Source organism: Spinacia oleracea, chromosome 2, assembly GCF_020520425.1.
Source record: "Spinacia oleracea cultivar Varoflay chromosome 2, BTI_SOV_V1, whole genome shotgun sequence".
Lineage (NCBI taxonomy): Eukaryota > Viridiplantae > Streptophyta > Magnoliopsida > Caryophyllales > Amaranthaceae > Spinacia > Spinacia oleracea.
The window spans coordinates 76,090,097-76,116,352 of NC_079488.1; the positions used below are offsets into that span (position 1 = coordinate 76,090,097).

The 26,256-nt window shown below is 41.2% G+C and overlaps 1 protein-coding gene across 2 annotated transcripts in view; it reads left to right on the forward strand.

Annotated features, from left to right (window-relative positions):
* Positions 1–1,337: 1,337 nt before the first annotated feature.
* The window catches only part of LOC110799100 (uncharacterized), a 32,143-nt gene continuing 7,224 nt past the window's right edge, over positions 1,338–26,256 (forward strand). The window contains exons 1-15 of one of the 2 annotated variants that reach the window (XM_056837054.1): positions 1,338–1,566; positions 1,666–1,743; positions 3,470–3,519; positions 3,652–3,705; positions 4,289–4,341; positions 6,158–6,230; positions 8,103–8,164; positions 9,146–9,214; positions 10,104–10,209; positions 10,792–10,859; positions 11,752–11,852; positions 13,302–13,397; positions 13,507–13,574; positions 13,961–14,006; positions 15,169–15,273. In XM_056837054.1, coding sequence (XP_056693032.1) covers positions 1,498–1,566; positions 1,666–1,743; positions 3,470–3,519; positions 3,652–3,705; positions 4,289–4,341; positions 6,158–6,230; positions 8,103–8,164; positions 9,146–9,214; positions 10,104–10,209; positions 10,792–10,859; positions 11,752–11,852; positions 13,302–13,397; positions 13,507–13,574; positions 13,961–14,006; positions 15,169–15,249 — 1,074 coding nt within the window. In that variant the 5' untranslated portion in view covers positions 1,338–1,497 and the 3' untranslated portion in view covers positions 15,250–15,273. Of the gene's footprint in view, positions 1,567–1,665; positions 1,744–3,469; positions 3,520–3,651; positions 3,706–4,288; positions 4,342–6,157; positions 6,231–8,102; positions 8,165–9,145; positions 9,215–10,103; positions 10,210–10,791; positions 10,860–11,751; positions 11,853–13,301; positions 13,398–13,506; positions 13,575–13,960; positions 14,007–15,168; positions 15,462–26,256 lie in introns of those variants that run through there. The other variant, XM_022004301.2, reaches the window with a different exon arrangement.

A 26,256-nucleotide genomic window follows, 5' to 3' on the forward strand; every position in this document is an offset into this window, starting at 1 on the left:
GAATTAAACAGGTTATGAGTTTTAAACTATTCGGATTAAGCGAGTTACGAGTTAAAACAATTTGGGTTGTAAACGGGTTTTCCTCGGGTTCAAACGGTTCGATTGAAACAGATTGAGTCATTAACAATTGAATTTTGGATCCATTCGGCTTGGGTTGAAATGAGTGGGTTGCTGCGGAACGGTTTGTTACTGGGTTTAGTATCTTAATCGGGTTAATATTTTTCGGTCGGTTTGGGTTGAATATAATCGAGTTCGGTTTTGGGTTCTAGCTCGCGGGTTATTAACGGTTCAGATTATAAACGATCGGACCAACCCAACGGGTTCAACGGTTCAGGTTGTAATTAACATTTCTCATAGTATATGATGATGACTGAGTTTTATACCTAACATGAAATTATGGGTAATGCATGAATATGAATAAAAAATCTACATATTTTTCTACGTTTCTTTTCAAAATTAATTTACCTTTGCACTTAAAGCTCAAATATGTAAAACGTGCATCGCACGGGTACTTATACTAGTTACTATATACTAAAAGAGACACCAGGAATGACACGTGTCATTTTCTAGTGCGATTTTTTCCCGCCAAAATATATTTTTATTTTTTACTTTAAAATAAATAAATTGCATTACGTTTTTTTTAGGAAACTAAGATAAAAATATATTTTAATTACCATAGATGTATACTGCATAATATATTATTGGAGAAAAGCTAAATCAATATTATTTTTTCCTTTATGATATAATTTTATTTATGTATTATTATAACTTTTTAATCCGATAAGAAACATAAAAATATTGATAAATGACCTTCTAATGTTAGTCTACTATTAATAATATAATACATGGTAACTGGTAAGTAAGAATGTTAATTAAATTAATAATACATGGTAAATAGACTAACATATAAGTTTATTTATCAAGATTTTACTCAATTCAAATTATGTTGTATTTGACTAACTCGGTTATGCTCGGGACTTTTCAAAAATTAGTCTTGAGTCATTCGGGTTTGGTTAACGTTGTTAGATCGTTATACATATAGGTAAACGACTATAATTTTTAACTTTGTATAGTAATATGCAAATTTAGTTCATTTGAATATAATTTTTAACTTTGAATTTATACTTTTTCATATATCATTTTTACTTTCATGTTACGTTGCACAGGCCCTAAACTAGTTTTAACAAATCTAAAACCGAGCGTAAATCTATCGCCTCCCTTAATTTGAAAAACTAATGGACCAAAGTTTACTTAAGTACATAATAATGTGACTTTAGACTAATTGACATTTTCATTGACCAAATAGGAATATTTCTTTATTTCCCTCTCTAATATTTGAACCAACGAAGTAGTAATCCTACTTTAGAAACCAAATGCGTGCGTCTCTGAAGTTCTTCGCAATTTCTCTACACCTCTATTTCTCTACGCAAAAATCCACAACAATTTGCAAATCTCCCAAATTCTAGGGTTTTCTCTCTCCAATTTCAGGCTTCTGTGATGTCGATTACTTCTCAACTTCACGCCCCGACTGTTCGTCCGGTCACCATACCGTTTTCCGACATCCAAGTATTGCTTCTTCTTCATTTGATTAAAATATTTGTTATTTGTTCTAATTGTAATTAATTTCGTGATTAATTTTGGATTTTTTGTCGTGATTGCATGAAGGATAAGAATGAGGATTTGTCAGCGTTGATTGCAGAAGGTTTTGGACCTAATGGCCTTGGGATTATCTCCATTACCAGTGTAATTTTCTCATGATTTCACCTCTTTTTTCCTTCTCATATGACTTGTAATTAATTGCTTCATTATTATTTTTTATCTACTCAATTTGTAATTACATATAGAAGTACTTTGTTTGATTAAACTACAGAGCCTTTACTGAAGTTTGGTTGAATAGTAGCAGAAATCTCATGCCTCGTTGACCACAGTAGACTTTCATAGGATGTTATACTTTGTATCATGAATCATGGTGCTCTTAGCCTCTTTGGGAATGGATGCATGTTTAATTGGAAATTTTACGGGTCAAAAACTCTAGCTAAGCTTCATAAATCAACTGCGAAGCTTTGATTAATTGAATATTGAGCTGAATTTAATTTAAATATGTTGATACTGAGCTTTAACCAAATTAATAGTTTTAGTTATTACATAATACTCATCAGTCCTCCACTCCTTTTTTTAGCGAAAGAATAATTTCTTGAATGTTTTTTAGAACACCCGCGTAAACTTATAGCTTATACCGAGTACATAACCAGCTATGTACCACTTGTAGTAATCGTAGTTGGAGTCTACACAACATCCTATTTTGACTCCTTCTCCTACTTAGACTCTTATGGCCCATTTGGTAGCCGGTATTAAATGGTGGGAATGGAAATAAATTTAAGTGTTATTTGACAAGAAAAGAACATGATGATGTCCATGGTAATGAAATTGTCTCAAACTTGGAGTTTTTCTTCATAAATTTGCATTCCCACCTAATACCACTCCTCAAATGGTAATGGATGGTAATGGAAATTTATAAAGGAAACGAGATTATTTTGAGTGAACTAGCATTACCATGGGAATGCAAGTTGATTTTCTTTACAAATTTACATACAAATTCATTCCCATGGACACCATTTATGGCCGGCTACCAAACGGGCCGTTAAAGTTAATTTATCAATCAGATAAGTGGTGGATTTTTATTTTCTTATCCGATCCAGATGTTTTTGCTTCATATTGGGTTAGAACTTAGAATAAGATTGGATTTTCATCCCTAACCACAACTCCATGCAGTGAAGATTACTTGTTTAGTGGAGCTGAAATATGATAAACATTCAAGTGTGACATCACATAATAAAATCGTATACATGTTCATTACCATCATTTCCTTGATTGAGTGACCTTGTACAAAATAGGGTTAATGCTTAATTGCTTGTAACATCACCCATTCCCAAATGAAACTAGTGCTTCCTAAAGATTGTATACATGTTCATTATCATCATTTCCTTGATTAATGACCCTGCACCAAATAGAGTTAATGTTTATAAAATCACCTCATTACCCAATGAAGCTAGTGCCTCCTAAAGTTTGACATTGGATGTGAGAGCTAAGGCGAAAATATAAGAAGTGGTATACAATGGCAACCATAATGTATTATTGGAGTATAAAGTTATGGTAGGATCAGTATGTTGGAAGGCATGCCGTAGATCCATGTACACGAAAATTGTATGGCTTTTTGCTGTTGTCATGCTCAGAGAATGAAGAAGATCATTTTTCTGGAGGTTGGACATGGGATTTCATTGTGTAAGTTTAGGTCAATACAAGGCTCTAGCTTCAGTCATGCTTGATAATTTATCTTCCTTTCGTCATATTAGAACTGAAGTCGTAGCTTGCAATTATCTGCATATAAGTATGATTGGTGTTTATAAAAAATACAGTTGTCTTGCATACTTACTGGTCTTGCTTACATGTATGTTATATCTCTTCGTAGGTTCCAGGTTTTTCTTCATTGCGCCAGACTCTGCTGCGTCTATCAACCAAGTAAGCATTTGAAATTGCATCCCGATGTCTTGTGTAAGAGGACAAATATTATATGGGTAGCTTGCAAGTAGATTAGGAGTGGAGTATCATAACAACTTGGATAATCACATCTTGCAAATGTATGTTTTTCAGATTAGCCAAACTTCCAGAGGAAGAGAAGAAAAAACTTGAAGATCATGATAGCAGGTAACCATCTAACAAAGTAAGAAGTCCTCACTGTCACATCTAGCTTCTAGCATATTAAGCCATGTTCTTCTCTTTTATGCACTCATGCAATTTAATCTAATAATTGGTCCTAAGTGTTCAAAGTTTACCCTCCTCTATGATAGTCTTTTATTTTTTTTGCTGTGAAGGTAAGTATAGGAACAGAGGGGACTGATTTTTCTTTTCACCTTATTATGAGAATTTCATGTATGCTTTCAATTCCAATTCCGATTTACATATAGTGTTGTGATTTATAAGTAATCTTTTCTTTAAAATAAAATTCGCTTATCACTCATTTAATCTGACCTTTTGATATTGTGATTTGCCGCATCAAGGAAAAGAGACGAAGTAAGTGCAGCAACTATCTGCCTGACTGCCTCCAGGGGCTTGCTTAACACACCTGCACTTCCATAGATTTTAGAGCAGACATCCATATCTCTTGATTGACTTATGAGGACTTCCATTTTCAAATTAGCAATTTCACTATAAGGTCTTAAATCTGCACTTTTTGTTTCATGTGCTTTATAGTCTTTTAACTTCATGTCTCTTCAACTTAAATATTCAGGTACAACTTCGGTTGGAGTCATGGAAAAGAGAAGCTTGAATCTGGGAAGCCTGGTAAGTTCTTTTATTCCAAATTAAAAACACCAGACATCCTATTTCTCTGTAGAGGCAAAACTTTTGGAAGCTCTTCAAAAGGGGAAAAAACCTCTGGACTTGATAATGAATGTACAAGGAGTCAAGTTGATGCCAATTAACACTACCCCTAAATTGAGGGTTGAAATTAAACATACACTTCTTTTTGGAACTCTGCCTTACTGACAAATGTCCTTTCCTGTGTGTTGAGCTTTCAAATCGGTCATTCAATAGAACATCAACCCCAGCCTTAGGCTTTAGCAAAGTTCTTAAAGCCCTAATTAATATGTGAGAAAATGAAGGGAAATGAAAAAAGAATGATTGAACTCAGTGTAAGAAACTAAATTGAACACAAATTTAGAAACATGGAGTGGGCCTAAGTGCCTAACATCTTGACAAATTCACCTTGCTTGCTCTATGTATTGAGCAAAGATAGCTAGATCTTTTCAGAGTTCCAATCTTCTGCCCTTTCAAGGCAGGCTGTTCACTGCTAGCAGAGGTTGCAGGGCATCCTGTAGCCACTGTCATGCGTTCTCATGGGTTACCATGATTGGAGTCAGTCTTGAAAGCATAGTGAGAGTCTGGGCACTATTAGTATTGGTACACTAGTGACTTGGTGTCATTGACAGCTCTCACGTGCGCCTACGGTCCCCAAGAACAATCATGTGAATATATCTTACTCCAACTGAGCAGAGTCCTTTAGTTAAGAAACGGAATCTGATTTTTAAAGCTAAATCTTCAATGACAATAAAAGAGGAAAAAATTATATGATTTGTTTCATTTTCATCTAATTCCACTGAGTGGTGATGCTTATGATTTGCCGTCATTCTGGAGAGAAATGTTCCTTGTTAATGAAAACAAGTCTCCAACTAAGAGTCTGGGAGACACGGCAAACTTGTGTTTGTTGTTTGAAGAATCACAGTACACGGCAAATTCACCTTGCTTGCTCTATGTATTGAGCAAAGATAGGTAGATCTTTTCAGAGTTCCAATCTTCTGCCCTTTCAAGGCAGGCTGTTCACTGCTAGCAGAGGTTGCAGGGCATCCTGTAGCCACTGTCATGCGTTCTCATGGGTTACCACGATTGGAGTCAGTCTTGAAAGCATAGTGAGAGTCTGGGCACTATTAGTATTGGTACACTAGTGACTTGGTGTCATTGACAGCTCTCACGTGCGCTACGGTCCCCAAGAACAATCATGTGAATATATCTTACTCCAACTGAGCAGAGTCCTTTAGTTAAGAAACGGAATCTGAATTTTAAAGCTAAATCTTCAATGACAATAAAAGAGGAAAAAATTATATGATTTGTTTCATTTTCATCTAATTCCACTGAGTGGTGATGCTTATGATTTGCCGCCATTCTGGAGAGAAATGTTCCTTGTTAATGAAAACAAGTCTCCAACTAAGAGTCTGGGAGACACGGCAAACTTGTGTTTGTTGTTTGAAGAATCACAGTACAAGGGAAACAACAGCTCTTCTATATGGGTTTGTGCTTAATTGTTGAGTTTTGTTAGTTTGTTCTTGGTAGAATCTGTTAAAGTCTCTTATGTTTGAGGGAAAATCTGTTAAAAACTTAACTTGAACCTTCAGAGAATATATTAAGTATCCCGTCACTCTCCAATAAATTTTATTTGATGTAACCTTAGAGTAACATCTAAGAATCTTTTTCTGTGTATTTGACTAGTACTACATGGCCAATCTCTCCCTGGTAGTTTAAATTCTGGAGAAAGTTTTCTTACCATGCTGCTCTTCTGCTACCATCTGATTTTTATTTTCTGTTTATCTTCTTTAAACTGCAGATATGTTAAAAGGATCCTTTTATGCAAATCCTGTATTAGATGTGCCGACGCTGGACCAAACCCTCATTCAAAGGTAAAGGTGGTTGGAGAATTTGGGCTGTGGTACTCCTTTGCTGCACGTAACTGCTACCTTTGCTGAAATATAGGTAGCTTAGCTATAATTTTTCAGGAAAAGGATTTAATTATCCAGCATTGTACCGCTAAAGCTCCTTACTGAAAAAGTGAAAAGATGGCAAAATCAGAGGAACTAGATATACGGGTGATATAAGTATTTTTAGTCGTTGTTTTGAAGTACTTTGGCTAGGAATTGAAGTGGCTCATAGTTGTGAATAACCTGTGAATTGAAGTATCCATAGGCTCATAGCTGTAGAGGCCACAGGGTGCAGGGAGAGGTTACAGACTGTTGTGTTTCAGACTTTCAGTAGCAGAGCTAAATCAATCTAACTAAAATGATAATAAAAGTTTAATATGTGATTGGTAAGTCTATGTCATAAAACCATTGAGGCACCTCACGAAATAGGAAAACCCTCACTACCTTATACTTCCTCCATTTTTTTATAATTGCACCGTTTTCCTTTTTCGGAAGTTGCATATTAATTGCACCATTTCCTTTTTTGGTAAGTTTATCCACATAAAATGACATTTCTATCCTTATCATCATGTGTTAAATCACATTTGTACTTAGATCACATGGGTATATTTGTCATTTATCACCTTTTAACCCCCATTATTAAATCTTGTGCCCAACCCAAATGGTGCAATAATAAAAAAATGGAGGAAGTATCAAAGTTCAAAACAGAGGGGTACCATATAGAATGCCTCTCCGAAGAATAGCAGGTTGAATTTTGACTGCCCTTGTTGTGCTGCCTTTTTTCAGGCTCTAACTGAATTTATGACTATTTAGGATTTTATGTTGTAGACTTGTAGTCATTTGTTAGATATTAAAGAGCTCGATGTTGCACATTCCAACTTTTAATGTTGTAGACTTTAGTACTTGTTGTTGGAGGGAGCAACTTGATACAGTCTTGAGTTCATGCTGGTTAAGGTCTTAACTCTCAAGGATGGTACATTTGGACCTCACTAGACCTCGTGTATGGCAGGATCCACATGGTTGGTGGTTGTAGTTGAAGGGCTGAATTTGGAAGGCTACAGCCCACAGGTATATTTATGTACATGCATATTTTTGTATGAGATGGGTGTATCCAGGTAAAATGGTAGGCTCACCCAACCCCAGAGAGATTCTTCAAAAGTCACCTTCATATATCCTATTTAAGGTTTGCTCTGAATTATTGTCAACTCTTCTACACCATGCCTGATAGTATGTGTGTGCGTGTGTGTAAAACCACTACGCTACTGCTTGCAACATCTGAAGTTTGACCAGCAAACTGTGTATTGGTGCTTTAAATATTGTAGGAACTGACACAATCATATGGGTTCTTGCCTCTTTGCATTGTATGAAGTATTCTACCTACTAGATTGGGAGTTTGGGACTAATCAGGTCATTGTGTCATAAATGTTGATCTGTAAACGTTCAGACGATTTGCATGTTGCATATTGGTGTTAGAGTATTGACCTTTTGGCACGTCAGTCGTAGAAGAGCTTTCAGCGAATGTAAACTTAGGATCGCGAATGACCTTCTCTGTCCATCTCATTTTAAGAATCACCACAATAAGAAAATGTATAAGACAAGTAACTAGTGTAATATTGTTTCATTGGTTTTCTGCTGAAGTTGCCTTAGTCTTCAGACATTCACAGAATTCAAACTAACTTAGGGTGTAACACGATTTTGGTTAGTTGTTCCGTATCAATAAGATGTCTAACACTTACGTATTAACAATATTAGGCTCCACTCATGCTGACAAATTGTCTGGGGTACCTGATTCTTGATATTTCTCCTTGGGTTCTATATTGTACTTTCAACTCGTGCTCATTCTTTGCGTTTCAGATATCCAGCATATTGCGGGCGTAATATTTGGCCTCAGAGTACTTTGCCAGAACTAGAAGTTGGTAAGTTTTGCTTCCCTCTCTCTCTTCTCAATTCGTACACATACAGACAAGCACATTATATCTTGCTACTTACTCCGTATTTATATGGTGTCTAGCTGGTGATACGTCATTTTGGTGTCTTTTCATCTGTAGTTGATGTTGGCTGATAAATAGTTATGCAGCATAAGCAGGAGGTTTTTTTTTGTTAAATTTCTGTTATTTTCATTTCATTTATACCCGTATGAAAGTAATTATGCTCATGTTTTGTGGAGTGTGTGTGTGACCATTAACCATAGGCTTCTGGTGCTTAATTCTGGAAGTGAATGTTATATTCGTAGCACAGTTCTTTATTCCCCCCTACTCTTTTTTCCATATGTATGGTTTTTGCTAAGTCCATAGTATAAAGGGGCGTTGTTATACTCCGTATTATACTCTTTGATAGTTTGATGCGAACTAAAAGTTAGTACGGAGTATGTTTTCTTCCCTCCTTTTATTGTCTTTGCTATCTGCTCTGCTGTGCTGCTTGTTTATGTCTCCTTTCTTTTTTGGTTTTGCGCTTTCAAGCAAGTCGATCTAGATGAAAGTTTGATATATGCTTATACTTCGTATTATTTATTTAAGGATTTTGTATTGGAATATTTTGTTTCCTGGTTCATCTACACTGGCTTTCCAAACTTTAGATGATAGTTTATTTAAACCCTTTTGTTATTCTAAAATTTGATTTACAATGATTATCTTACTTTGAGTCATTGATTACTTCTGATTCTTATCTTATGGTAGACCATGAATTACTTTAATTGTTTCATTTAAATTTTGATCTAGATAAAAGTCTGAGCATCACTTATGACAAATTTATAACTTAATATTTATTATAATATTCCCTTGTCTTGAAAATGCAGCAAATTTTGATTTGATGTAAATTACTCTCAGATTCGCTTGGTTCCTTTATGTTTCTGTGCTTTCATTTTCTTGTTATGTATTTGCTGTCTTGGCAATGCGCAGCATTTAAAGCACTTGGAAGGATAATGCTTGATGTTGGCCTGATGGTGGCATATCACTGTGATCGATACGGTAATTCTGTATAAATATTTCAATTATTATATCTCTGAGTCAGTTGTGTTATGCTTCATCTCTTGTGAGTTGTAGTCATGTAGATCTCTTTTTCTGATGCATATTTATAGATTTAGAGGTGTTCCTGGTAATATCTCCTGTTGCAGCATGATATATTGATATGTACTTTGTACTTTTGTTCTCTTTGCCTTCTTTCCTGTTAATAATTCAATTATGTACTTCCTCCGTTTCGCAATAGATGCATCGTTTCTCTTTTGGACACTATTTATTAACTAACTTTGACAATTATTCTTTCACATTATGTAAAAACAAACATAGTCAAGTGAATTCTTGTTAAATTCGTATCAATGTGAAGATTCCAAATATCAATTTTTTTATAATTTTTACCTATACGCAATTAGAGATATTAATGATCAAAGAAACATGTTGGGATACGTGAAAGTAGAAATGATGCATCCTTTGCGAAACAGAGGAAGTATGTTCCTGTTTCTTTCAAAGTGATACACTTTATTAACCTAAAGACTTACTCCGCATAATTCTGAAGCTTTTGATTCAAGGTGACCTGTTATATTGATCTAGGTTAAAGCACCTGCAGTGTTTATACCCATTGTGATATTTGTTTATTTAATACAGAGTAGTTTATATGGTTTCCAGTTTCCTACTTGGAGTTTGCTAAATGAATGGAATTTAATGAATAGGCTAAAATTAGATGTTTGGCCACGGAGTAGGTCTGATATTTATAGATAACCTATTTAAGTCCTCCCATTTTCTTTAGAATTTTTAAGCTGAATTTGACGATGCTGTAAAAGCGGATTTGTGTTCCTGTGAATCAGCTTTTATTTTGTTGTATGGACATTAATTGTTTGCATATGATTTGCAAATTTTGCAGTATCTGAAGGCATGAAAGTAGGAGCAGATGAAGGCCTTGAACATATAATTCATCGCTCTCGCTGTCATAAGGGACGGCTACTTTACTATTTCCCGACACAGGAGAGGTGAATTTATCTTCACATTTTGACCTTGGGTATCACTTGATATTGAGGAATATTTTCTGCCTTGGTTTATCTAGCCTACTACTTGTCTACATTTAATAGTGATATGCCTGCCTTAAAAGATTAAAAGCTAAAGGATCAAGAACTTACTTGTTAAAAAATTCAGGCCTCTGGTCTACTTCTTGTGAGGTCTCCTTTTATGATTTGATAGACAAATTATCTATATAAAGCTCCTTCGCTTTTGTCACAATAAAAAGGGGGAAAATATCATCATTTATTGCCCATAACAATTACTCTGTAGAAAACTGAGTTATTTAAGTGTCTTCCAGATTTTTATATCCCAAAATATCCTAAAAGATGTGGATTGCATGCAAGTTTGTTTTGTCTCATTTTTGTATCCACTGGTATGTGAAACACTGAGAGAAAGCCACTAACCGGGACGTCTTTTTGGCAAGTTTTTCAATACAAAAAAGTACTTAGTAAATTAGTAATTATTCTTGGAGGAAGTATTTCCAGATTTTGTTTTAGTTTGAGATCATTTATTTTAGGGTCATTATTCATTGCTGACGAGCATACGTCCAACAGTGATCATTTGAAAAGCGACTCAATGTCTTCTTGGTGTGGATGGCATACTGACCATGGTTCCCTTACAGGTTTGGAATTTCTTGACACATCTGATTTACTTTTATTACCTCCATGTCAAAACATTGATTATTTTTCTAATTTTTTTTCTGTCAATTGAATATCAACCTTTAAACACTGACATTATGCTCTAGAATGCTCAAAATAACTTTTAAAGGGCTGTTTCTCAAATAATATTTCCTCTGTCCCTTCCCTATGCAAGCTGTCCCTTTTTATCTAATGCATCCTTATATGGTAAGCTTTTCTTCTTAAGTTTGGCCTACCACTCATTTTTTACTCCCCATTTTTTCCCTCTCCTTAAATGTACAACCCCCGTGTAACAAAAAAATACGGATGCAAGGAGCCAAGGAGTGTGCATTTTGTAAGAATTTACTTATTTAATTGAGAAAGCGAATGTTATGGTTTACTACATTTTTTTGTCCTCCTTAACAATTTTTCTGCTGGAGGTACGAGGAAATTTGAAGACATATAAAAAGGGGATATTAAGGTGCATTCTCAAATGAGTGCTTCTAGAAACTTCCCTTTCACTTTGTGATGGAGGTGGTTTATGCATAACAAGTTAAAGGTTGTCTTGAGGTTTAATCACAAAAATGAAACTAATAATGGACCTCAACGAATACTTCTATTGTTAAAGGAAAACCTAAAATGAATTAGGAATCCTAATTTGTGGTGCTGGATTATGTTTTCATTTCACCATTTCCTACTGTAGAAATGTAGGATTATCGCCCATCTGAAAGCTTTGGAAATCGCTCCTCCCAAATACATGATGTGCATTGATTTTGACTTTGTTGGACTATTCTATAATTTGTCTTCTCATTTCTTTTCTGCATTGTTGTGGCAACACCTCTAGGTAATATTGTAACTTCTGTTCAGTTTCTCAGTTGTGTAAGCTTAATTTTGCAGGTCTTACATGTGGCATGTTTTTGAAAGACGGAATTCAAGTAGCTTGCCCTGATAGAGCTGCTGGTCTTTATGTAAAGACCAGGAATGATGAAATCGTCAAGGTATCCTCTCAGTTCCTGGCTCTCCTGTTCCTATTGCTTGCAGTTTTTGCTATTGATCCTTTTATTTTATCTGTCTTGTAAGTTTTTTAGATGTTTTATATGGAGCATATATTCGATGTAGAGTACTTTCACTAAGAAAGACAGTAACCAATATGTTGGTTATGTATAGGTTTATGAGACATGGTTAATTTTTCTGTGAAGTTACTTAGATTTATACATGAATGATATTGACTTGTGTTCCTTTTTAACCCTTAGTGAAATAATGTCTAACAAGCAGCCTTTGAGGGCTTTAGCCATCCAATCGATCAAAGCTGCGCCTTGCATTAGTGACTTTTGCTATCCAACTCTTGATGAACAAAAAAATAGCAGCCGTAGAAGGTTCAACAAAGAAAAGCAAGTATTTTTAGCAGTCTCTTTCTCTCCAATCGATCCTGGTGAGATAAAGGGTTGTTTACCCAGTTGAAGGCATGACTGGTCCCAAGATAAAAGGGTTGTATACCCATTTGCAGATTCTTGAACCGTTAAATACTGTGTCAGAACATTAGGGACCTAAAGCATACCTTGGAAGCAGACTGACTGGAGATGAGGGAAATGGGCGAAAGGGATAAACCAAAGCACAATTAAGAGAAACAAAGAAACTGCTTGGCTTTCCTTCTACTGTAAATCTTCTCTTTGGAATATGCAAAAGGATGCATATGCCTGATTAAAGGTTCCTGATTTCTGTAGCTCATAGATAAAACCAAGTACAACTTGGCAACTGAGAACCAATGTATAAAATGGCTCAAGGCGCACCAAGGCGATTTGGTGTGTACCCTGCGTTAAGGTGCGCCTCATTGAAGTGAGGCACTCCTAATAAGCAGTAAAAAAATCTGTGAAAAATGGTGTGCGCCTCATTGAAATTGCCTAGCCTTGAACACAAAAGGCGCATGGCCCCTAATGCCCACCTAATTGAAATTGCCTTGCCTAGAACACAAGAGGTGCATGGCCCCTAACGCCTTGCGCCTACACACTGCTGAGAACAACCATTCAAATGGGAATAGATTCCGACCTTGGGATTTGAGCATAGGCAATCTAAACAGTATAGAGCTGCTGCCTTTTTTTTGCTGTTTTTTATTGAAGGCATTTGACTGATTGTCTTTCATAAATAAATAATCATAACCCTGGGGCCTAAAAGTATTGTTTCTAGGAAGGAAATTGATGTTTGGCTTAGAATTTTTTCAGAATACGGTTAGCCAACATGTTCACTAATCGATTACGATTTGTTATACATCTTATAGAATGTTGACTGCTAGAAAGAACTGAAGTGGTATCATCTCATGGATTTAAATTGCGAGAGTTTATGTTGATTTCATGGGAAAAGTCTGTTCAATCATTCAGTTTGCTTATGAAATCTGTTTATACTCGAGAATTATAGTTATGAAAGTCAGACATTGACCTGTCTATTTGTAGGTTGTGTTTGGAGAAGATGAAATAGCATATCAGATTGGTGAAACTACTGAAATCCTATCAGGAGGCTATCTTCATGCCACGCCACATTGTGTCCGGGTACTTAATGTCATTCTTTGTTTCCTGATCACTTTTAGTAGTTTTGCTTAGATTTGTTTTCTGTTTTATGCAAGGTCATATAAACTTGACAAACCACTATAATTTTCAGGCACCGAGTGGAAAGGGGGTATCTGGTCTTGAACGGTCGACTTTTGCATTATTTATGCAACCTGATTGGTATGCTATCCTTTAAGTGAGAAGTTGTGTTAATATTATCTGTATATGTTGCTGCCATTACCCTGGAGAGCATAAAAATTCTTCTTGAACTCCCTGTTGCTAACTGACCTAAGATGTTGGTGGTCGCGGGTGGTGTGTGTAGTATTCCTTCAAGCTTTATTATATAGTCATATTGAAGGAAGAGAATGTGTATTCCCTACACAAAAGCTTCAGCCTTCAGTGTAGAATAATCCAATAACCTGTACATTTTCTTTTTTCCTTTTGACTAAACCCTGATACAAGTTTGCTTCATGAAGACTTGTCATTAATCAGCCAAGAATGAACGCCTCCTGTTATTTAATGAAGTTCATCATCGTTCTGTGTTTAATGTGTTCCTCTCTTTGTAGGAGCGAAAAGCTTAAATTTCCAGAAAATATCCATATTCACAAAGAGGTAACCTTTGTTCAATCTTAATCCCTCTTTTTGTTGTGGTGGTTTGTCATGTCAGTATAGTAAAGGAATGCAGTGATTAGTTTTCTGATCTTCTGGGTTATTACTTGGAGTAGTAAAATCGAAAAAAGTGCTATCTAAGTTTCTGGCTTCAAACTGTGTTTGCATTGAGCAGTATTTTGAGATCTACTAATCTACCATAGAATCATCAGCATCCAATTGTTTATGATTTCTGGTCCTACGGTATTACAAAAGTTATGTATTGAGGGAAAGGCGTTGTATTCGTGTATATTTTTGTATGATTGTTAAATGTAAATATCCACAGTGCATCTCTACCCCTCACCCCCCTCCCATACTTATATTACTACTTTGTAGATGGCTGAGTGGTAGTGGTAGGAAAAAACATCGTCAAGGGTAGATTTGTGCTACCGTAGTACGTCCGTAGACATTCACATGAAACTTTGCATGTAACATTATACTATTTCTTTTTACTATTTCATTAGACTTTGACTATGTACTAAGGATTTATAAGGTCCTTAATGGCATTTAATCGTTTAGGAGTAATCCTGTGTGAGTTCCAATACAACTGGTAGATATAGTTAATGTCTGTTACAAGTGAATGGCTGCTAAATGTTGATTTGCACATACCTGGTAGTGGTGGGATGCTCAGTGCTTGCTGTCTTAGTTGTTGTTGTAGTTTGAAATCGGATTGCTCAAACTGAATGCATATTTTACAGAACTAAGTTCGAGAAGAAAAGGTAATCATTGGTTACTTCATGTTCTGGAATGCCCAGGAGACTCGAAATCTTTAAACTAACTGCTTAATTGAATGGAACTCTTTAGATGTTGTTCTATAATCAGGAAGGTACTGGAAGTAGCAGTATCCTGTAGGTTGTGTCATCTAGCCAGGCAGGCTTAAAACAGAAACCTAGTATAGTACGTTCGACATGCTTCTAGTTTGTACAATAAAGCGATTGGATTCCCGTGAAAACTGTTCTTAAATTTCTGCAATGGTCCCATCTTCCCAATTCCTATTTTAACCAGGGGCATTGGAAGTTTCTGTTGCAGAATGTCTTTTTTTTATCATCTCCTTTCTGCTCATTATACTGATAGTATTAGGCTCTGTTATTATGCACTGAATTGCAATTTCTGCTGTTTTTGCCAGTTGATTACTTCAAATAGTACTCTCACTTTTGGAGAGTATTCGGAGAAGCTTTTGGACAAATACTACCACCTTAAAGCGTGAAGAACTTATGGCCGCAGGGCAGAGGTAAATACATTTAGGGGCTTAGGGCATTATTCAACTTCCACACTTCAGGGTCTCATGAGTTATGAGTTATGACTTATGAGTATATCCTTCAAGTATAGACTTAAATAAATGTAAATGCCAAAGTACTGAACATGATATTGTTACTTATCTTATTATATAGAGTTAATCAAGTTCTAAATTCACATCTATATAATATACTAAAAGAGAGGAAATCAATGTGGTGATGACATTTGTCACTCATTGATTGGCCTCTCTTTTAAATTAAAAAATAATTAAAATTAATAATCTAAACTAAATTGTCTTATTTAAGGAAAAATATGTACCAGAGAAAATATTATTGTTTGCCAATATAAATCTTAAAGATTCTATTAACATCCTAAAAATACTAAATAAAAATAGAAAAAGTAAAAATATAGTTAAGTAAATATTATATTCCCACGCTTATGTAAACGTTATGTACGTAAACAAAACTTATAATCTAATTAAATTGTATTGTAATAAGAGTGTTTATGTTAAACTACCTATATACTACTGTTTGGGCTCCCAATTGATTCTCAATTGGGCCACTAAGTCCAAAGCCCAATGGCTCTAAACAAACAGCATCAAACCCACCAATGGCTAGTCAGCCATCCATCAAGGCCCAAGGCCCAAAAGCAATAAATGACCTATGGGCATTTATTGTGCAAACACTATAAATAGGCCGCCAAAGCTCACACCTCAAGGTACGTCCAATTTACCGCCTTAAGACTACTCTTCTAGAGAACTTCTCTCTAGAATCCGAGCATCATTCTTACTTAGGCATCGGAGGGGCTTTCCTCGGAAACACCCCCGAGGCTAGTAACTTTGCTATTGTGCAGGTGAATTCGGACTCCACTCATTCAAACAAGCAAGATCTTCAACACATACAAAAGGGCCTTCATTCGAAGCCCATTGTTTCCATCTTTACAACACCGGAACAATTTGGCGCCGTCTGTGGGGAAGAACACTTCAAAGCCTTTGAAAGACATCAATCACCTCTTCCCGCGAAAATGGTGAATGATGTTGTTAACAACAATGACGACGATATGATGGTGCGGTCAGATTCAGAATCTGACCAAGAGGGGCACCCTCAATCGATGGCGAGGTCACAGCCAAGCAGAGCTACGACCGCCACAAATGCAGGACCTCCGATTCCAACTAGGGAAGAGCTCACTGCGGCCATGACCATCATGCAAAACTTCCTCTTCAATGAGAAGCAGCAAGGACTGGCAAATGACCGCAGAGAAGAGAGGAGGACCAGGCGAAGGCTGAACGAGCCACCCAGTGCGGAAGTGTCCAGACCCGAACGAGAACTCCTTCCCTTGACAGGTACACACTTGACGTCGAGGTGGATGGAAAGCACGTGGGACACCCAAAAAAGGGCACAACAGCAACCAGATTGGTTTGCGAGACCATCGCCTACTCCAACAGCTCTCCAAAGCGAATCAACTACTCGTAACACTCGGATCCGAAGCTCGGTACTCAGCAGGTTGAGGCCCTCGGTCCACTCAAGGTTAAGACCTTCGATCCATACGAGACTCGGGGTAGGTGAGTCGAGCAGATCTGGCGAACGACCCGAGGTCAGTAGCCGAGAAAGAAGAAGAGACATGAGGCATGATCGAACCCCTAGCCCCCATCGTACGCCCGAACGTTCTAATCACAGAACCTCGGCAAACGAAGGCATCAGGGCTAGACTCGGGAAAAGAATCATGACTCCTACGTCATCCCCTTTCTCGGACGAGCTGATCATGGAAGAAATACCGAAGGTAAGACTGCCAGCTCACCTAACCTACAGCGGAATCACAGATCCGAGGGATCATGTCATCTCCTACGAGCAGCAAATGTTCTTGAGTCCCTACTCCGAAGCATGCTGGTGTAAATACTTCCCAACCACGCTAACCGGAGTGGCGGGAGAGTGGTTTAGATCGCTGCCGAAGGGATCGATCAAGAGCTGGAAAAAGCTGAAAAAGAGATTCTGCACACAGTTCGTGAGCAACAATCGCCCCGAGCGAACCACAGCAGAACTGACCTCAATCCAACAAGAAAGAGACGAAAGTCTGAGAGAATTCATGGCCAGATTCATGAAGGAATCAACAAACATACCAAACTTGCAGCCAGACGTGGCCATCTTCGCCTTGAAGCACGCGCTCCAGGAAGGGAAGTTCCGTGACGAACTCTCAATGAAGAACCCCTCCAGAATAGCTGACGTGCTCCAAATGGCTGATGCGTTCATCAGAACCGAGGAGTTCAACAAGGCCGCTGCAAGACTGAAAGGATCGTCGGATCCGAGAGACACAAAGAATACCCAGAGCAAGCCCGAGGGTAGCTCAAGGAAGGGGAAAGAGAAAGTAGGAGCTAGAGAGATGAGCCCGAAGAAAGACGGGAGAAGGGGTGAACTTCAACCCAAGTACACCAACTACACTCCACTAGCTCTGCCCCGAAAGGAGATATTCAGCCTCAACAGAAATGACGAAAAGTGGAAACTACCTGGGAAGCTCAAGTCCAACCCAGCTCGGAGAAACAAGAACAAATGGTGCGAGTTCCATGATGACTTCGGTCACCATACCGAAGAATGCAACTCGCTGAAAGACAACATTGAGGACCTCGTTCGCCGAGGCTACCTGAAACAGTACTTGTTAGACCGAAGGGAGGAAAAAGAAAAGGCCGCAAGCGGCAAACAACACGAGCAACCCCAGAAAAGGGTCTACGAAGCAACAGGGCACAAGAAAAATGACATCCTAGTGGTGTTCGGGGGACAGAAGTCTGGCCAGGCCAGCAAAAAACACCTAAGAGCCCTCTCCCATCGGGTCAACTTCAGCGCGGTGGGAGACAACCAGCCACACCCCCCGAACATGACCTTCACTGCTGATGATTGCTTCGGAGTCCAGTACAAACATGACGATCCTCTGGTCATCTCCATGGACCTCAATAACCACAACGTACATCGAGTGTTAGTCGACGGAGGAAGTGCCGTCAATATCATCTTCAGAAACTGCTTCGAGCAGCTGATCCTCGAAGAGCCAGAGGAAGCACTGACGAAAGTCAGTTATCCTCTGATCGGATTCAACGGATCCGCAGCTATCCCTCGAGGAAAGATCACCCTGCCAGTCACAGTGGGCGAAGGCCAGGCAGCAAAAACCCTTCGGGACGAATTTTTGGTGATGGACTGCGACTCCGTATACAACGTAATCATGGGGAGAACCATGATTCACAAGATGCAAGCAGTCCCCTCCACATACCACCAGCTGATGATATACGTCTCGGATGCAGGATTCGCCGAACGAATCAGAGGTGATCAAGAAGTGGCGAGAAGAACCTGCCACACTGCTGTCCGAAAGCCCAAACTAGAGGACGGCCCCGAGGAAGAAAAAGGAGCTAAGGGAGAGGAAAGCGAGGCAAAAAGGAGAAGAGCAAGCACGAGCAGCTTGTCTCCCGCAGAAGTTGATGCCCGCCCCGAAACCCTATCTCCCGAACCAGATCAAGAAATGGAGGATATCTTCCTCGAAGAGGATTCAGATAGGAGCGTCCGAATAGGCAAGGGCCTAAGCTCGGGGCTCCGAATCGATTTGATCCGATTACTCAGGGATCATAAAGACATCTTTGCATGGTCAGCAGCAGATATGCCAGGGATAAATCCGAAGCTGATTTGTCACAAGCTGGACGTCAACGCTGAAGCTCGGCCAGTCAAGCAAAAAAAGAGGAACTACTCCTCGGAGAAAAACAAAGCCATCGCCGAGGAGGTGAAAAAGTTGCAGGAGGCCGGATTCATTGAGCCATGCATGTATCCGAAATGGCTGGCCAACGTGGTGATGGTCAAAAAAGCGAATGGCTCCTGGCGAATGTGCGTGGATTTCACAGACCTGAACCGAGCCTGCCCCAAAGACTGCTATCCCCTGCCAAGGATAGATCAATTGGTTGACTCCACCAGCGGCCATGCACTGCTCAGCTTCATGGATGCCTTTTCAGGCTACCACCAAGTATTCATGCACCCCGATGACAGGGCAAAGACAGCGTTCATCACAAGCGCAGGAGTGTTCAACTACAAAATGATGCCTTTCGGCTTGAAAAATGCCGGAGCCACCTACCAGAGACTAGTTGATCACGTCTTCGCCGACCAGAAAGGGAGGAATGTGGAGGTCTATGTGGATGACTCCATCGTAAAAAGCATCAAGGAGGAAGACCACGTCAAAGACTTGGCAGAGACCTTCGGAAACCTGAGGAAGCACAGCATGAAGCTGAACCCAAAAAAATGCGTCTTCGGGGTGAAGTCAGGTAAATTCCTCGGATTCATGGTGAGCGAAAGAGGAATTGATGCGAACCCGGACAAAGTCCAAGCGGCATTGGATTTACCCGAGCCGAAGACCAAGAGAGATGTGCAGAGGCTAACCGGCAGGTTAGCCGCACTAACAAGGTTCATATCAAAGGCCTCGGATAAGGGAGCCCCCTTCTTCAAAGCACTGAAACCAAAGAACCTCCCCGGAGGAGAAGCAGAACCAGTCAAGAAAAAAGGGGTCCCGAGGAAAGTGGATCCCGAACTGATATGGGAACATGAGCAAAAAGAAGCTTTTCAGCAACTCAGAGCCCACCTAGCTCAACTGCCGACACTGGCCAGACCAAAGGAGGGGGAAACCCTGTACCTATATGTCGCAGTTAGCCCTGGAACCGTCAGCGCAGTGCTTCTTCGGGAAGAAGAAAAGAAGCAACAGCCAATCTACTTCACCAGCCGAACACTCACAGGGGCCGAAACCCGGTACCCACTCATCGAGAAAGTCGCATATGCAGTAGTGGTAGCTGCACGAAAACTGAGGCCATACTTCGACTCCCACCAGATCACAGTGCTAACTGACCAACCGCTCGAAAAAGTACTCGACAAAATAGAGAGGTCAGGAAGATTGGCTGCCTGGGCCTTCGAACTATCAGAGTTCGGCATCAAATATCAGCCGAGGACAGCAATCAAAGCACAAGCATTGGCAGACTTCTTGGCCGAGTGCTCATACCAGGAAATGTTGGATGATACGAAAAGCACTTGGGAGGTCTTCACTGACGGATCTTCCACAATAAACGGCTCAGGGGCAGGAGTTGTACTGATCCCCCCGACGGGGAAAAGCATAGAGTATGCATTGAAGTTCGGCTTCAAAGCAACCAACAACGAGGCCGAATACGAGGCCGCAATCGCAGGGATAGAGCTTTGTTTATCCCTGGAGGCCGAACATGTTCGCCTCAAAACTGATTCCCAGCTTGTAGCCAACCAGATCCGAGGGGAGTATGAGGCCAAATGGCCCAGCATGACAGCCTATTTAGCAAAAATTAAATCCTTAACGTCAAAGTTAAGATCCTTTGAAGTCATCCTCATTCCCCGAGGACAGAACACGCAAGCAGACGCACTGTCAAAACTCGCAAGCTCAACACTCATCGACCTAAACAGGTCGGTCCACGTGGAAGTTCACCAAGAGAGAAGCATCGACTTGCTACCCACCACAGTATGCAGCTTACGTACCGAACCTAGCTGGATGGACGCAGTAGTTGCATACAAAGAAAGGGGAGAACTTCCCGAAGATAAGCTGCAAGCGAGAAAACTGAAAAGATTCAACAGATGGTTCATCATCAGCGCCGAAGGAGAGCTCATGAGGAAATCATTCTCTGCTCCGCTGCTAAAATGTGTGGGTCCAACAGACGCTGACTACATCCTAAGGGAAATCCACCTCGGGATATGCGGAAACCACATTGGAGGTAGGACATTAGCACATAAAGCCCTTCGGGCTGGGTACTGGTGGCCCACTATGGTTTCCGAGGCAAAGCAGATGGCAAGGAAATGCGAGAAATGCCAAAAGTTCGCACCAGCCATCCATCAACCAGCTCAAACCCTACAATCAACACTGTATCCCTTACCATTCGCACAGTGGGGGTTAGACATCATTGGTCCCTTCCCCTCAGCGACGAACCAGAAGAAGTGGTTGATTGTAGGAGTCGACTATTTTAGCAAATGGATCGAAGCCGAAGCTGTCTCCTCCATCACCGAACCTCAGGTCCGCAAGTTCATATGGCAGAACATCATCACAAGGTTCGGCATACCAAGACTGATGGTCTTCGACCACGGGAAACAGTTCGACAACACCCCGTTGCAAAAGTGGTGCAAACAGTTCGGCATACACCTAGCGTACTCGGCAGTCTGTCACCCACAAAGCAACGGGCAAGCCGAAGCTGCTAACAAACTCATCCTCAACGCACTCAAGAAAAGAGTCGAGGATGACAAAAACAAATGGTTAGAAGAGCTACCCGGAACGCTATGGTCCCTTCGGACCACTGAAAAAGAAGCTACCGGACAAACACCGTTCCACCTTGTATACGGATCCGAAGCTGTAATTCCTGTGGAAATCGGAACAGAAAGCCTGAGGATCCAGGCATACAACAGGTATGATGGGCTCCAAGGAGAAAGCAACAATCAACTTCTATCCGAAGCTCTCGATCTACTGGACGAAGCTCGGAACGATGCAAGGACACTCAACGCAGCCTATTTGCAGAGGGTCAACAAGCATTACAACCGAAGAGTCAACGCCAGACCCCTAAAAGTCGGTGATCTAGTACTCAGAAACGCCGCCTCGGTTCAGAAAGGACGGATCCATGGCAAACTCTCAGCCACTTGGGAAGGACCATACATCATCCATTCCGAAAAAAGGCCAGGCACGTATATGCTGAAACAGTTAGATGGAACAATTCTGAAGAACCATTGGAATACCGATGTTCTCAAGAAATATTTTGTATGATCTCTGTCTGTAAACCAAGTAAGTTGTTTAATGAGAAGAGGAAAGCCATTGGCACCATGTGTTTCATTAAACTTATCTCTATAATTATTGTCCCTTTATATATATATGCAGCCTCGGATCTGATCAATCCGAGACTAAAAACAGGTTGACTTTGCCCATTCCTTGATAAAATGCAAGAAATGACCAAATCATACACTTCAGGGAATCGTCCAGAATCCTCGGATTCGCGGTACCCTAATAAAATTTGTTCGCAACAAACAGTCGCTCGAATCAAGTTATAAAACTCCGACTCAGATCCACGGATCGCCGAAGGCATAACTAAAGAGGCAGACTAGCGATCTCTTGCCCAGGTTTCCGAACCACAAGAGATCGGAAGAACAATCCAAACCTCTGAGCAGATCGACGGATTTGAAGAGTCTGGAAACTAAAGAGTCTCTTAGCAGATCTACGGATTTGAAGAACTCGCAAAACTAAAGAGTCTCTTAGCAGATCTACGGATTTGAAGAACTCGCAAAACTAAAGAGTCTCTTAGCAGATCTACGGATTTGAAGAACTCGCAAAACTAAAGAGTCTCTTAGCAGATCTACGGATTTGAAGAACTCGCAAAACTAAAGAGTCTCTTAGCAGATCTACGGATTTGAAGAACTCGCAAAACTAAAGAGTCTCTTAGCAGATCTACGGATTTGAAGAACTCGCAAAACTAAAGAGTCTCTTAGCAGATCTACGGATTTGAAGAACTCGCAAAAGTTAAAAAGTCTCTTAACCGATCTACGGATTTAAAGAGCTCGCAAGATCAAAAGGTTTTTAGCAAGTCTACAGAAAGAGGAGCTCGAGAAATCTACGGATTTAAAGACCTAAAATTGCGAAAGAACAAGTTGAAAAGAAGCAGCCAAGTAACAAACATTCATTTTTTATTCAATATTTGGGGGAAGTACAAATACATTGAGAACCTCAAAAATTGAAAACAAAATGAAACAGTTAAAATCGGCAGCCATCAACAGACAATACCGGCCTACCGAAGTACTAAGAAAGCAAAAAGAAATGAGTACAACGCAGCGCCGAGGCAAAAGGGGGAAAGGCAAGCACATGTTCGGAAGTCCTCAACTGGAACCGACCGACTCTGAAGAAGACGACTGCCCGAATCCCTAACTCTTGGGAGTCTCAGGAGCATCCCCCAGGGGAGCATCCTTCGAAGAACCCCCAGCAGTAGTATCACCTTCGGAAGTCGCCTTTTGGGCCCGAGCCTCTGCAAGAGCAGCTTGGCGCTCAGCTTCAGCTTCGTCTCGATCGGCCTGGCACTCCACCAAGTGATCCTGGGCCCTCATCCAGAGCGGAACCTTCTCATTCCAAGGGAAATGAGGCATATGCTTCGCGAACATCCGCCGAGCGCCCAGGATGCCATTCCAGTATTGCTCCCTACACTGATCAGCAGTGTAGAGGTCAACTCTCTCTTGCTCCAGTTTCCGAATGGCAGCATCCTTCTCTCGGATCTTCAGCTGGAGAACGGGCACCTTGTCAGCTTGGTTCTGAATAATCTCCCGATGCTTGACAAACTGCTGAAGCCTCGCCTCCGCTTCCTGGCTCTGCTTAATGGCCGCCTCAAATTTAGAAGTCATCTCCTTGAGAAGACTGTCTTTTTCTTCAAGTTCGCTCGCAAACTTGGCAGCCATTTCTTTCCTCTCCTTGTCGAAGGAAGCTATCTTTTCAGCATCCTCCTCGACTCGGAAAGTAAGCTTCCCAACTTCGGCCCCGATCTGCTCAGCCGATTCCCTAGCCTCACGACTGTACTGAAGGTACAGTAGCTTGAGGTCCACCATCTCGGCCATGAGCTGCCCAGCCTTCTGGTCCAAGACAGGGATATCACGAGCATAAGCCTCCTGATACCTCCTCAATTGCCTCTCCTCAACCGAGCTACACTCGGAAGCGAACGAGGACCAGAAAACAGCCTGGGAAAGAAGAAAAGACAAGAAAAGATGAGGAAAGAAGAAAACAACAAACCAAAAACGGAACTCAAAACAAAATTTCCAACACTTACCTCATTCAGATAATACTGAGCCATCATAGCTGGGTTCCTCTCCTCAGCTCCAGGAACCCTCCACTGCGGGTTGGCCCGAAGAAGATTCTCCCGTGCAGCTTCGGGACCCACCAAAGATCCCACGTGAGCCATGGGGTTCTCCCCCAAAACCGGAGCCCTAGCATAGCGAGCCATCGCCTCCCTTACCTCCTCGGGGATCCGTTTCAGCGGAACATCCGAGCAAGGGTCAGCGTGGATCAGTCTATCCAGGGCCGAGGTCGAAGTAGAGCCCAAGGTCGAGTGGCGCCTCTTCCTCGTCAGACCCTGCTCGGGTTGCTCCTCCTCAGCAGAAGGGACCTCCTTCTCAGCTTCGGGAACCCCCATGTAAGCCTCGGTGAGATCCACCATCTCCTTATCTGGACTTCTCTCCCTTTCGAGAGAAACGTCAGCAGATTCTTCCTTCCGCTCGGCCACAGTAGGGACATCCGAGCCAGGAACAAGGTCGGCTTCAATTGCCTCCATCACCTTGGTTATATCCTGGATCTCGATCCCCAAAGCAGCAGACGGCTTCAGCGGAGAGGGGATGGTATCTTCCTCAGCCAACGGTTGGTCCACGGGCGGCGGTTCCGCAACCACCACACTCTTCAACTTCTGCCCTGGCAAGGGCATGAAGTGAAGGAGATTTTTGGGAGGAGGCATGACTTCCGAAACTTCTTCCTACAGGGCAAACGCTCAAAGGTCAGTTTCAGAAAAAGAGAGAACGGACCACAAAGGCTCCAAGTCAGAACAAATACCTTCTCCGAAGACTGAGAAGCTTTCGCTTTCTTCGGATGCGCAGAAGGCCTCAAAAGAGTGCTGCCCTTCCTTTTGCGCTGATCCTAAACAGAGGAGACCAAGGGTCAATAAATGTAAAAGAAGACAAAGGAAGGAATAAAGAAAAAACGCGAAGTACCCGGTTCCTAGATAAAGAGATATCTATCCGAGCCGGAGATGAAACCGAAGGAGCGGCACGCGGCACAGCGTCAGTCCCAGGACCCTAAAAAGATGGTCCAGGACCAAGACGTTAGCCGACGGCCAACCAGAAAGAAAGACAAACAAAAGACTTCGAGAAATAGAAACACTCACCGGATCCGAGGTTGTCCTCAAATCAGGGAGCACGACTTTCACTGGAACAGCTTCGGGAGAAGAGGCAGAATCCCACGGATCAGCTCGAACTTCAGATATCCGAGCGACACCCGACGGAGACAGCACGTAATCCTTCAAGCGAGGATTACGAGGATTCTCCTTCCCGAACTTGTAATCAGGGGCCGAGTCGTGAATGGTCTTCAGATCCAAAGAAATGCCCAAGACCACAGGATCAACGCAGCTAAAGCCGTACTCTGCAGAAACAAAGCACAAAGCAAAGTCAATAAAACGAGACAAAAAGGAGGAGGACAAACTTACTAAAGCACGGTCCCAGCCGAAAGACACCTACCCCTGTCAAAAATCCTACTGAGACCGGCAACAGCAAGAATGTCCTCCCGCAAGATATAGTTGAGGTTCGGGAGCCAGTTGGACGGCAGTTTGTAGTTGTCCTCCCGAGCCAAAAACCACTGGAGGAGATCCACGTAGTGGTGATGGTTCCGATCCGGAGCAGCCACGCTTCGCATATCAGGATCAGGAGTCACAAACCACTTCGGAGGGCGGTAAAAATGTGGATGCTTCGGATCTGTCGGCACACGAACAAACAACCACTCCGTCTTCCAATTATGATCAGAGCTGAGGTAAGGGTAGGCCGTAATATAGTTCGGCTCCCCCTTCCTTCGGGATCTTTTGTTGATGATGGTCCACCAACCATACCCATCTCCCTTGGAAGCATGGTTGAAGGACAGATCGTGCAGATCCCGAAACACGGCAACAGAGCATGGAAAGTTAATAAAATCGCACACCCATCTAAATCCGATGATGTGCCTCATAGATTTGGGGGTAAGCTGGGCCAAACTGATGTTGTACGACACCAGGAGCTCGGAAACGAAGGGATCCAAAGGAAAGCGGAGACCGTTCTCCAAATGATGAGTATACACAGAGATGAACCCCCTCGGCGGATGAGTCACCCGAGGACGCTCCTGGTCGGGAAGCTCGCACCAGTACCCCAAGGCGTGCTGGATTCCGTATAACTCTTCGGCTCTCCGATGGTAGTTCCCCAGC